Below are 13,144 nucleotides of genomic sequence, written 5' to 3'. Positions count from 1 at the left end.
GACATACTTCTTTCTCCATTTGGAACCAGTCTGTTGTTCCATGTCCAGTTCTAACTGTTGCTTCTTGACTTGCATACCAATTTCTCAGGAGGCAGGTCAGGTGGTATGGTAATCCCATCTCTTTAAGAAGAAGACCCATTATTAACACTCTGAGAGCTCCAAAGTTAGGTAACATGCCTCAGATTTCATGCCACTAAATTCTGAAATAATTTAAAGCGGTTGTCTCTGACATCTACTTGTAGGTAATACTATAGCCACCCTCATTGTGGATTGAATATCATATATATATATATATATATATATATATATATATATATTATCATGGCATCTGGTCCCATCACTTCATGGGAAGTAGATGGAAAACAATGGAAACAGTGTCAGACTTTCTTTTTTGGGGCTCCAAAATCACTGCAGATGGTGACTGCAGCCATGAAATTAAAAGACGCTTACTCCTTGGAAGGAAAGTTATGACCAACCTAGATAGCATATTCAAAAGCAGAGATGTTACTTTGCCAACAAAGGTCTGTCTAGCCAAGGCTATGGTTTTTCCCCAGTGGTCATGTATGGATGTTAGAGTTGGACTGTGAAGAAAGCTGAGTGCCAAAGAATTGATGCTTTTGAACTGTGGTGTTGGAGAAGACTCTTGAGAGTCCCATGGACTGCAAGGAGATCCAACTAGTCCATTCTAAAGGAGATCAGTCCTGAGATTTCTTTGGAAGGACTGATGCTAAAGCTGAAACTCCAGTACTTTGGCCACCTCATGCGAAGAGTTGACTCATTGGAAAAGACTCTGATACTGGGAGGGATTGGGGGCAGGAGGAGAAGGGGATGACAGAGGATGAGAGGATGGATGGCATCACTGACTCGATGGACATGAGTTTAAGTGAACTCCGGGAGTTGATGATGGACAGGGAGGCCTGGCATGCTGTGATTCATGGGGTTGCAAAGAGTCGTACATGACTGAGAGACTGAACTGAACTGAACTGAAACGGTGTATGTGTTTACAGATGAATATACATTTCTGAATCATTTATTGCCAGCTATCTCAAACCCTTTATAGAAGTTGGCAGAAGATGAAAATAGTATCTCAACAAAAAGTCATTTGAAGAAGGAAACAAAAGATTCTGGTGTACAATACATATGCCTTCCCTGAAACCAACCTCATTTCTTTCTTCTACATTCCCAGGAATTCCAAGAAACCCAGTTAAAGCTACACATATAATTCACCGCCCCCGCATCTACTTGGATTTCAGGCCCATATGATGGCCCGTATCACCATGGCCAGTGTTTTTACACCTCTGTCACACTGGCACAGAGACAATAATGAGTATATAGAAAGAAACATATTGTCCCAGAAGCAAGTGACTCAAGTACTGATGTCCCCCAAATAAAGAGAATCATTATTTTTATATATTTCCCATTTGGAGCACACTGTTTGGAAAATTATATTCAAAGTCTGTGAATCTACATGAACTAATAAAAAAAAATTCTTAGATGAAATCTTTCACTTTAGAGAAAATGGTGATTTTTTTATAATTCAGAAAAATTCTTTAGTTTGCAGAGAATGACAGCCTACACCTAGAGAGGATATTCCACTAGCCCAATATTGTGCTGAGACAGGGTTTATAACAAATCTTCCTGCATATTAACAGGGAGGGTAAGACTCTACACCCATTCTCAATCTTAGTAAGAACTGGGATATACCAACATGAACAGATGGTAATGGGAATTAAATGAGGTCCCACACATAAAGTGTTAACCAGTTCATGCATAACAAATAGAAACTCTAACTCCACCATTACTACCATCAGGTGCTCTGGGTGCCAGCAGCCAGGGGAGGAGGGATGAGGTGTTCATAGACTGATGAGCCCAAAGAATCTTAAGAATCTCATGAAGTTGGGCCCTAACAGGCCCCTCATTCTAACCACTAGAACAGTTTAGTATTATCCAAGAACGTATCAGAGCAGGTGCAATTTTTCTTAGATGTGGTGATGAGGTCACATGTACCAAAGTGACTGTGGCTTTTCTTTGGTCACAGTGAAATTCACATCTGAGGTTTATTTTGTTTGAAGATGCACTTTTAAAATAATATGACCAATAAACTTCATGCCTACTACAGTTTTTGTCCTCTCTGAATTATCTTCCCAACTCTAAGCTTTCCAAAGACTGACAAATTTTGGGACATGGCAGCAAGTAACATTTTTTGAGATGTTTCTTTTCTTTTTTAATATATATTTTAAAGAGATGTTTTTTTTTTCTTATTCTGTATCATTTTTCTCTTTCAGGTTATCCTTTTTCTGAGTGAAGACTTGCTTTTTTGAAACTCCTAAGCACTTATGGGAGACTAAGGGGAAAGTGCTGGACCTCTGAATCAACAAAACCAAACAAGATTATTCAATATAGACCAAAGAGAAGATCAATTTGACATTTACTATTTTATGTACCGTGAAGTGGTACACTGATACCAGTGGAAGTACAAAATCTGTATTTTGTAAACTCATGAATCTCAAGAAGTTGAACTGTGTCCACTCCAGGTCAGCATTCTTGGTGGAAGCAAGTAGCCTGGTTAGGTTGTCAGGATGACTAAGGCAGAGGATAGGTCCCAACCACCTATGGAAGGAAGTCCCATGAGCATATCTCATCCTCCAAAAGGATGCTGTGTTGTGAGCAGCTGTTTATGACAAGCCACACTGGTTTCTAAATGATTTGTAAGTGAAATATACAAAAAAGAAAAGAAAAGAATGCTTGTGAAAATGTTAATGGTTTTCTTTAAAAGCCTGTCCAACCAAAAAACTTGAAAAATAAGACTTTGCTTTATTGCTAGAGGCTATGGGATTTCTTTGGAAGGAATGATGCCAAAGCTGAAACTCCAGTACTTTGGCCACGTCATGCAAAGAATTGACTCATTGGAAAAGACTCTGATGCTGGGAGGGATTGGGGGCAGGAGGAGAAGGGGATGACAGAGGATGAGATGGTTGGATGGCATGACTGACTCCATGGATGTGAGTCTGAGTGAACTCTGGGAGTTGGTGATGGACAGGGAGGCCTGGCATGCTGTGATTCATGGGATCGCAAAGAGTCGGACATGACTGAGTGACTGAACTGAACTGATGACAAGTTTTCTCATAACACAGAGATCCACAATTCTCTAGATCTGGCCAACAAGCAAAGAAGTAATGGTTATGCCATGCTTCCAAATACCAATAATGGATGACACTTCATAAGACTTGTCATGAGTCCAAATCTCAAGTATTTCACAGGCTTTATATAATCTCATTCTCACATCAATATGAGGAGGGATTATCTTCTCCATTTGCAAAGCAGGAAACTGATACTCAGAGAGGCTTATTGATTTGCTCAAATTCAAACAATTCAGTCATTATGACCCCAAGTCTTTTCTTTTAACTTCTTCCTGATACTGTATCACATACAGAGACTGTATCACACATAGATACTGTATCATACATCATATATTTCCCCTTCTGTCTGCATTTTCTAACCCTGTTGGGTTTCTTGTGGTTCTATCTGGTCTTTCCCATGAGGGAGCCAGTTCTAGATTCCCAGCTATTTAGGGAATAACAGCCTGTTCAGTTCAGAGAGCAAAATGATCATTAAAAGATCTTAAAAGTGCTCACTGGGCTTTCCTGGTGGCTCAGTAGTAAAGAATCTGCCTGCCAATGCAGGAGATGTGGGTTTGATCACTGGATCAGGAAGATCCTCTGGAGAAGGAAATGGCAACCCACTCCAGTATTCTTGCCTGTGAAATCCCATGGACAGAGGAGCCTGGAGCACTGCAGTCCATGGGGTCACAAAGAGTTGAATGCAACTAAGCTACTAAATGGCAACAGCAAGGGTTCATTCTGTTCATAGTTTTTCAGGCACTCTGTCTACCAGATCTAATTCCTTGAATCTATTCATCACCTCCATTTTATAACCATAAGAGATTTGATTTAGGTCAAACCTGAATGGCCTAGTGGTTTTCCCTACTCTCTTCATTTAAGCCTAAATTTTACAATAAGGAATTAATGATCAGAGCCATAGTCAGCTTCAGGTCTTGTTTTTGCTGACTGTATAGAGCTTCTTCATTTTCAGCTGAAAAGGACATAATCAATCTGATTTTGGTGTTGATCATTTGGTGATGTCCTTGTGTAGAACTGTCCCTTGTGTTGCTGGAAGAGGGTGTTTTCTATGACCGATGTGTTCTCTTGACAAAACTCTGTTAGCCTATGCCCTGCTTCATTTTGTACTCCAAAAGCCAGACTTGCCTGTTACTCCAGGTATCTCTTGATTTCCTACTTTTGCATTACAATTCCTTATGATGAAAAGGACATCTTTTTTTTGGTTTTAGATCTAGAAGGTATTGTAGGTCTTCATAGAACCAGTCAACTTCAGCTTCTTTGGCATTAGTAGTTGAGGCATAGACTTGTAGTACTGTGATGTTGAATGGTTTGCCTTGGAAGAGAACAGATCATTCTGTCGTTTTTGAGTTTGTACCCAAGGACTGCATTTCAGACTCTTTTGTTAACTATGACAGCTTCTCCGTTTCTTCTAAGGGATTCTTGCCCACAGAAATAGATACAATGGTCATCTGAATTAAATTCACCCATTCCTGTCCATTTTAGTTCACTGATTCCTAAGATGCCAATATTCACTCTTGTCATCCCCTGTTTGACCACATTCAATTTACATTGATTCATGGACCTAACATTCCAGGTCCCTATGCAATATCATTCTTTACAGCATTGGACTTTACTTTTACCAACAGACACATCCACAACTGAGTGTCATTTCCACTTCAGCCCAGCTGCTTCATTCTTTCTGGAGCTGTTAGCAGTTGCCCTCTGCTCTTCCCCAGTAACATACTGGATACCTCCCAACTTGGAGGGCTCATCTTCAAGTGTCATATATTTTTGCCTTTTCATACTGTTCACGGGGCTCTCACAGCAAGAATACTGGAGTGGGTTATCATTTCCTCCTCAAGTGGACCATGTTTCGTCAGAACTCTCCAGTATGACCTGTCTATCTTGGGTGGCCCTGAATGGTATGACTCATAGTTTCATTGAGTTACACAACCCTTCACCAGGACAAGGCTGTGATCCATGAGGAAGAAAGGAAATGAGGATTCAGTCATTTAAGTTCGGCCAAGCTGTTGATTGTTGTTGTTGTTTTCTCTTCCTGAATGAGGGATGTGTGAGGAACAAAGGTTTTGCAATTTGGTTTTCCTCAAAAAAATTAAAGCATTTTGCTGAGGGCAGCTGTGTGCAACTTCTGATGCTCAGAGAAGTCCCTCTTTTTTTAATTTAATAAGTGATTTTTTTGATATTTTAAAATTTATTTATTTTTAATTGAAGGATAATTAAAATGCCTAAATTTAACTTCCACATCTTACCTTCATTTTCATTTGTCTTGTTTGTAGGAAGACTTCTTGGAGGTGATGATTTCAATGACAAAAGCAGTGCATAATTGAGACTATTTACTCCATGTTATTTGGGACTTTGGAAAACTATATGAAAATTATGTTAATTTGAAATATTTAGTGACCAATGGTCAGTTTTGAAAACAACTGGTGTTTATTCTATGAGTCTACATAAGAAAGTATCCCTTAAAATCTTCAAGAATTACAAACCTAGAATCTCTGTAATACAAACTCATGAGATGATATTTATGGGCCTGGAAACTGTGTCTGACAATAAATTTAATACAACATAATGCCGATGTCATCAGACAACTTTTCTCACTTAAAAATACATATGATGTTTTAAAAATAACTACTCATTACTTAGTGCTCAACATGCATTCAGATGTTATGAAAATAATAATATTAAAACAACTTCATTTTGCCTTCCCACAACATTTATGGAGTTGGTATTATTTTCTCTATTTTACTGAGAGGAGACTGGCTTTGTGTGGCAGAGACAGGAAGAGGGAGAGCTGGGATTCAAGCTTGGAAAGAGAGACTTCAGGGCTTCCCATGCCACTGTACTTTAAAGTTGTTGACATCATAAATGATTATCAGGTGGAATTGCACTACATAAATTGATTTTTTTATGCTGCTTTTCCTTCATCCTTTTTGAAATGGTGAACAGCTCCAATTTGCCCAACAACTATAATGTGACCGAACAGGCAACTTCTCTGGTAGAGTCAGTGTACAATATGGTGCACAAACTCATGATTGCCCTCTGTTGGGATGTGGTCTCTGAGTGACATCGTCTGAGTAGATGGACTGTCCTGCAGTGTGGACCACTACTCAGAACCCAGGGTTTCCCTTCCCACACTTGGCATCACTATTACAAAATATTAAATAAATTATCTAATATATTGTTTAAGAGAATGAGAAGGAATTAAATGATGAAAAGTACACCAAATAAACACTTTAGAAGTAATAAAAATGATCAAGAATCTTCCAAGGTTTATAAAATACACCAAGGATAAGCAGAATCATCAAAAGTGAGTTGAAAACAATTGGCACAAACTATTTCTTTTAAAACAAAACTGAACAACCCCCTTCCAGCCCCTTCCCTTCCCTCCTCTCATTGGTGATGGGGAAGAAAGACTGATTCCCACATAGCAACTCTGCTTCCAGCAGCACCTCCAGCCCCACCATCCACAGCAGCCTTTTCTTTTCATCTAGGATTAAAGGTCACCTCCTAGAAGCTCCGCCCACCTCCTGGACCAGGCTCCATAACTGCCTCCAGCCCCCACATCCACTTTGCCTTCCAGGACTTCCTCCACAGAGCTCCCACAATTAGGATTCCAAAGGCAGCAAGGGGTGAATCTCTGGATGTCTCCCTCCCAAAGGGAGGCTGCAGGAGACCACCCATGACGGGAGGGGTCTGGCTCACCCCTGTTCTTTAGGACCTCAACTCTAAGCACTGTTTGTTGAAGGGAAGGAGGGAGAGAGGGAAATACCACCCACCACCTCACACACACACGCAACTCACAAACTGTACACCCCAACAACCAGCAATACCTCCTCAGACCCTACATTCCAGATGGGCCTGTCTCCTACTTCATTCAAACTCCTTCCAGGAGTAGCCAGTCTTCACCTCAACTCCCTCCATACCTCCTGGATTTTCAACCCTTTGCACTCTGACCTCCTCACATCTGAAACCTGCTTCTCAGGTCACCAACACCTCCTAATTCCAAATCAAGCAACAAGTTTTCACAGACTCACCTTCTCGTTTGCACTGAGCAGATGTGTCCTTCCTTGATTCCCCAACCTACTTCCTTCTTTCTCTCTTGCTGTTCACTGTGTCTCCTCTCCTCCCCTTCTCTCTCTGCTTTTTCTCTGATATCGAGTCTTCTTATATTGGTCCCTAAAAATGCTTCCCTCTCTCTGGGCAGTCTTGTCATCTTCACAGATTCAGCTACTACCTGCTCAGTGAAGGGTACACAGGCTCCATGCTCATCCCAGGTCTCTCCCTCAAACACCAAACTCTTACTTTCAATGACCTACAGGACACCTCCACCTTCAACTTCAAGATAACTGAACTACAAGTGGCAGAGCTGGGATTGGAAATCAGCAAGACTGGAATTTTCCCTCCTCTTTAATGAGAATGTTTCCTACTGAAATCAGGTAGTATCTATCCCTGTTCCTCTATACATCATGCAAAAATATGTGACAATCTGACTATGACCACTAACTAACCATGTGCTAGTAAGCACATGGCATAAACCCAAGTTAGCCCACCTTACCATAGCAAAGAAACAGAACCATTCACAAAATATTTTCAAAGTAATTCACAATCACTGTTAAAATGTGACACTGTTTTCAAGCAAAAATAGTTTCTGGGGATAAATTACATAGTTAAACCCAGAAGGGCACATTTATAAAATAAGTTTGCAGAAGAGAAAAAAAAAAAAAAATCAGACATCTTTGCAGTAAAAGTCCTCTGCCTCTGAGTCCCAGAGTAGTTCACACTGTTAACAGTTGAAGCCATGCCCACAGGCTACACTGTCTGCAGTCAGATGTCTGCTGCATTTTTGTGTGCAGCTTTTGACAATGCGTTTCATTTCCAAAATTAACACCTGAGAAGAAAAAGAAAATTCCCCACAGACTAAATAACTGAAAAGTAGACAGAATTAAATAACAGAAAAATACACCCCACATGAGCAATGATACTGAATGAGGAGATGAGAGTGGAGATGACCCTACATCATTCTTTAGAACCTCAAGTTCACAGACAAAAGAGAGACTCGATAGAAGGTATTCCTGTAGGTCTTTCTCTCTCTCTCTCTTAAGACACCTTAAGACAGAGCAATCAACCTGTGAAAAGAATAACTGCCTACAAAACAAAAGACATTTTCTGAAATGACTTTGATCCTGGAATCAAATTACTGGCTTAAAGGCTTTGTATCTTTAATAACTGCTCTCTATTGCCCTTGTTGGACTTCCCAGGTGGCTCAGTGGTGAAGAATCTGCCTGCCAATGCAGGAGACCTGGGTCTGGAAGATCCCCTGGACAAGGTAATTGCAACCCACTCAAGTATTCTTACCTTAGAAATCCCATGGACAGAGGAACCTCGTGGGCTATAGTCCATGGGGTCACAAAAGAGTCAGACACAATTTAGCAACTAAACAACAACCTTTTCCTCGTTAAAGTATTATTTTCACCTTATTTTTACCAATCTTTTATTTGTAAGTAACCACAATTGGCTTTATCCAAATAAAATAGTGCAGTAAATATTTGTCCTCTGTGGTAATACAATGCATTGTGCATGTCTGACTCTTTGCAACCCCATGGACTATAGCCCGCCAGGCTCCTCTGCCCATGGAATTTTCCAGGCAAGAATACTGGAGTGGCTTGCCATTTCCTTCTCCAGAGGATCTTCTTGACCCAAGGATTGAACTCTTGTCTCTTGTGTCTCCTGCATTGGCAAGTGAATTCTTTAACACTGAGCCACTTGGGAAGCCCAATACAATGCATAATTTAGTTCATCTAGGCTATCTTTCCATGAGAGGTGATTTTTTTCTCTATTATGAAATGTGCTCACAATAAGGGAATCCACACCAGACATCTGGAAAGCAGAGGGAGAACCACTTACCCAGCCTGTCGCTGCTTCAGACCAACCTTGATGTGACTGGGTAGCCACTCCTGCCCCAGGTGTCACTCTTGTTAGCCCAGCCTCCCAATGACAGCTGCACCCTTCTCTCACAAATATAACCTTTACTGAGGATAACAGGGCATATCACCAGGCTGAAAGCCCACCCTCAGCCCCTGTGAGAAAGCCTCGAGAAACAGGCATTCTGCTCTTCCCTGTGAGAACTCTGACAGGACTGGTACATTACCTGGATGAAATCTTGAAATATCAGGGGCAGCGAGTCATCCATATGCCCAATGTCTTTCGAGAAGCGATTTAAAATCCTTCCTGAAAGAACAGGATACAAGAAAATACTCATTTCCTCATAAAGGAGCCTTAAGAGAAACAATACGTGCACAAATCAAAACAATATTTTTAAAGCACATGTATTTATGGATTTCTCTGATGATACAGTGGATAAGAATCTGCTTGTCAATGCAGGGGACATTACAAATTCCACTTTTGAAAATAAAAGATAGGAAAGAGTTCAATTTAATATACCACTAAAAGAGTAAGTAATTTACAGCCCCTAAGCCTTTTGGGCAAAGCAGGCCTATCTTTGCAATACTTATTTGGGCTTCTATTTTCTTGAAGGAATGAAGTCGTGCTAAGAGCTAAAGGAGGGGGACACAAGATAAATATTAGTGTGCTGACTGCTCTAAAATTAGTGGCCTTCAGGATTTAAACTTGATCCCAAGTCCTTCAATATAAGTAAGTCAGCATCTGGAGAAGCCTACAGGTCTTGACTATAAAGAGCCTGGTTAACTGTGGTCATGAACACTCAGAGGCTGTGAGAACAGAAATTCAGTCCCACTTAATGCTCCCAACTTTGTGACTATAGTTTTCACACTAACAGGCAAAGTGGAGGAACTTCATACCCATAATAGCATAGACTCCTCCAACCCCTTCCTCACTCTGGCTTCATAATAACCTGAGATCTGTGTGGGCCTCTGCAGTTTACTATCCTGTGCTCTGCTCACAGCCTGGACTAAACAACGTGTGCTGAATAAATCTGAACAGATTTATGAGCTGCTGCCCTCGACATTCTTATTTAATCCTCACAACAGTCTTGTGGAACAGAAAGGGCAGTGGTTATTCCCATTTCACAGGAGAGAAGCTCCCAGACAGCATGTCCTCATCCTCATTGAGGTTCATTAGGCACTGATCCTGTGCTAAGTGCTGTGAATTATTAACCTGCTTAATGCCCACAATACCAAGATATTGGTAAGTGTGTGAATAGTATCCTCATTTTATAGGTAAGAAGATCAAGACACAGAGAAATTAAATAATTAGCACAGAAGTATTCACATAACTATAACTATTACTATTAGTAACTAGCAACAGGACTGAACCCAGCCAGTTGGCTCCAGAGTCCACACTTAAGACCATGACAGCATCCTGCCTGGAGATTTGCCTGGCTAGGAGAATATACCTGCTTTGGCCTCAGTCACATGCTGAGTTGATGACCAGGCTGAGCCTACACTTGTCCTCCTTCCAGTCACATCCCTGCCTCGACAGGCCCTGTCAGTCATCACCTGTGAGAAAACAAAGCCACCCTGGGCCTCAGCACAAGTACAACCAACTGAACAGAGTGGGCATGTTCACTAAAGAACTGACTCTTCACAGAAACCCAGGTCAGGAGGCTGTCTCCTGAAGCAATACAGGTCAAAGGCCTCAAAGTAGAGGAAGCAACCACTGGAAAACCATCAGGGACACTCTTACTTAATACTGAAGATCCACCTGCTATGTACCACAAGACCTCTTAAATATAACCAAAAGTCCATTATAAAACTAGAGAGTTGATTTTATTGAAGATGATGTATACTTTTAACTGATCTTGTGTTTTAATCAATTTTCCATTACCATTTAGATAAACCTCAAAATATGAGCACATGTCAGACCTCTGTGATCCCAGAAATGGATGAGCAATGAAAAAGAGAAACACATAGCCTGTCTCCTATAGAGATGTTCCTGGAAGAAGGTCCTTCCTAGTTAGCTTAACATTATTAACACGGGAACATTTCAACAACTAGTCAAAAATATTTCAACACATTTGCATCATATGTTGGGTGCTTCATATGTCTTACAAATGGATTCATAAATCATCCTGCAAAGTAAACATTCATTTATCTTTATAGACACACATAAATTGGAATAAAAGGTTACATACTTCTATTCAGATTTTCTCTGGTAGGAAAGAATATCAGTGAAGCTTTTCATAGAAAATGAATGGTGATTTTCTTCTAAGCATCTCTTCCATTTTCAAATATCAAATGTAATCAGGAATTAAATGTGTTAAAAGACATATTCACTGAGAAACCTGGTGTCTGACTTACCTATTGGATTTCTATAGAAGAACAATACTGGAGCTCTCAAAATGGACCACAAAATTTTGTTATGCAAAGTTTGTGAAGCGTTAACAAGGACGTAGAATATCAACAGAGACCTTGTGATGCCAAAAAGGATGGTAGAAAAAGTTAAACCTGAAATAAAGAAACATCACTCAGTACAAGATCTCTGCCTTATCCTCAATGATGTTAAAGCATGACAGACAGTTTATAAAGATATTGTGTATTTTATTCTATAAATAAGATTTATATAAAAATTTATACATGTAGACTATAGAATACATTTATATATATATAAATGTATATATATGTAAATATACATATGAAATAGGTTGTATAAGAACTTGATGCTGTCACAAAATACATTTATAAAGAAGAATATGAAAATCACTATTTTTCTTTCACTAAATAGAAACAACAAAGGGGGAAATGTCTTATATAAATTACAGTTTCATTCTAGGCTTTCCTAATTCACTTACAAGTTCTAATAACAACTCACAAGAAAGATAATTACAGGGCTCCCTTGGTAGTTCAGTGTTGGAGAGTCCGTCTGCCAATGCAGGAGACATGGGTTCAATCCCTGACCCAGGTGGATCTCACATGTCTCAGAGCAGCTTAGCCTGTGCTCCATAACTATTGAGCTTGTGCTCTAGAGCCCAGGAACCACAACTACTAAAGCCCACTGGCTGCATCTACTGAAGTCCCCACACCCTAGAGCCCATGCTCTGAAACAAGAGAAGCCATGCAATGAGAAACCTGCACATCACAATTAGAGTAGACTCTGCCCTTGGCAACTAGAGAAAGTCCACACAGCGATGAAGACCCAGCATAGCCAAAAATAAATAAAACAAACAAACAAACAAAAAAAAACTTTAAAACAAAAAGAAAGATGATTATGAAAAACAGTTGATCTTCTTCCCTTTGCCACATTTCAAATCCCACTAGTTACATATTCCACAATCAAAGCATACCTCAGTTTTAGATATCAGTGTGAGAAGGAAGAGGAACAGGAGAAATGACTTACCATTTCCTTGTAAACAGTAAATTTACAGGAAAATTTACTTCTATGTAAAATAGCTACTTGAGAATCTACTTTTATAGCACAGAAAATTCTACTCAGTGGTGATCTAAATGAGAAGGAAACAAAAAAAATGGGGATATATGTGCACTGTACATATGACTGATGGCACTTTGTTGTACAGCAAAATCTCACACAACACTGTAAAGCAACTGTACTCCAGTGAAAATTAATAAAAATCAAATAAATAAAAAATAACATAGCAATTTCTATGTCCAAGTAGTTTTAAAGAGTACAGAAGGACCATATTAAGTTGCAAACAGACAACTTAATTATTTGCAACTAACAATTAATTAGTTTGCAAACTATTGCTATTCAAGAAATAGCAAGAAACTATTATATTTTGACAAGAGATAATTATAACCTAAATAATAATTTATAGATAATCTAAACAAGCAACTAACCTCTCACTAAGTGTTTTAAGGAAACACAAAGCATTTGTAAATAAATATTATCATTTAAAAATTTTTATCAATGATAAATGAGCATCACTATGCATATAAAACCACATCCAAAGTCAGAAGGAGCAGCCCCACATCCAAGGTCAGGGAAAACCTAGTAAGATGGTAGGCACTGGAGTGGCTGTGAGGAGATACCCCATGTCTAAGGGCAAAGGAGCAGCCCCAGCAAGACAGTAG

The 13,144-nt window shown here is 39.7% G+C and overlaps 1 protein-coding gene across 6 annotated transcripts in view; it reads right to left on the bottom strand.

Annotated features, from left to right (window-relative positions):
- Positions 1-13,144, bottom strand: part of LOC147361902 (ATP-binding cassette sub-family C member 4-like) — a 162,625-nt gene that overhangs the window by 68,127 nt on the left and 81,354 nt on the right. For 4 of the 6 annotated variants that reach the window (XR_015138372.1, XR_015138373.1, XM_086330237.1 and 1 more), the window contains 2 exons: positions 11,417-11,563; positions 9,289-9,368 (listed from right to left, as the gene is read on the bottom strand). Coding sequence is in view for 3 of the 6 variants with exons in the window: in XM_086330237.1 (XP_086186363.1) it covers positions 9,289-9,368; positions 11,417-11,563 (227 nt within the window). In the remaining 3 variants the exon portion in view is untranslated. Of the gene's footprint in view, positions 1-5,249; positions 8,029-9,288; positions 9,369-11,416; positions 11,564-13,144 lie in introns of those variants that run through there. The other 2 variants (XR_015138374.1, XM_086330238.1) reach the window with 1 other exon arrangement.

The sequence above is a fragment of the Bos grunniens genome, chromosome 12 (assembly GCF_055505025.1).
Source record: "Bos grunniens cultivar Pamir isolate PY7600 chromosome 12, Bosgru_T2T1.0, whole genome shotgun sequence".
Classification (NCBI taxonomy): domain Eukaryota; kingdom Metazoa; phylum Chordata; class Mammalia; order Artiodactyla; family Bovidae; genus Bos; species Bos grunniens.
The sequence above is the reverse complement of the archived record's forward strand: the minus strand, read 5'-3'. Positions and strand labels throughout refer to the sequence as shown.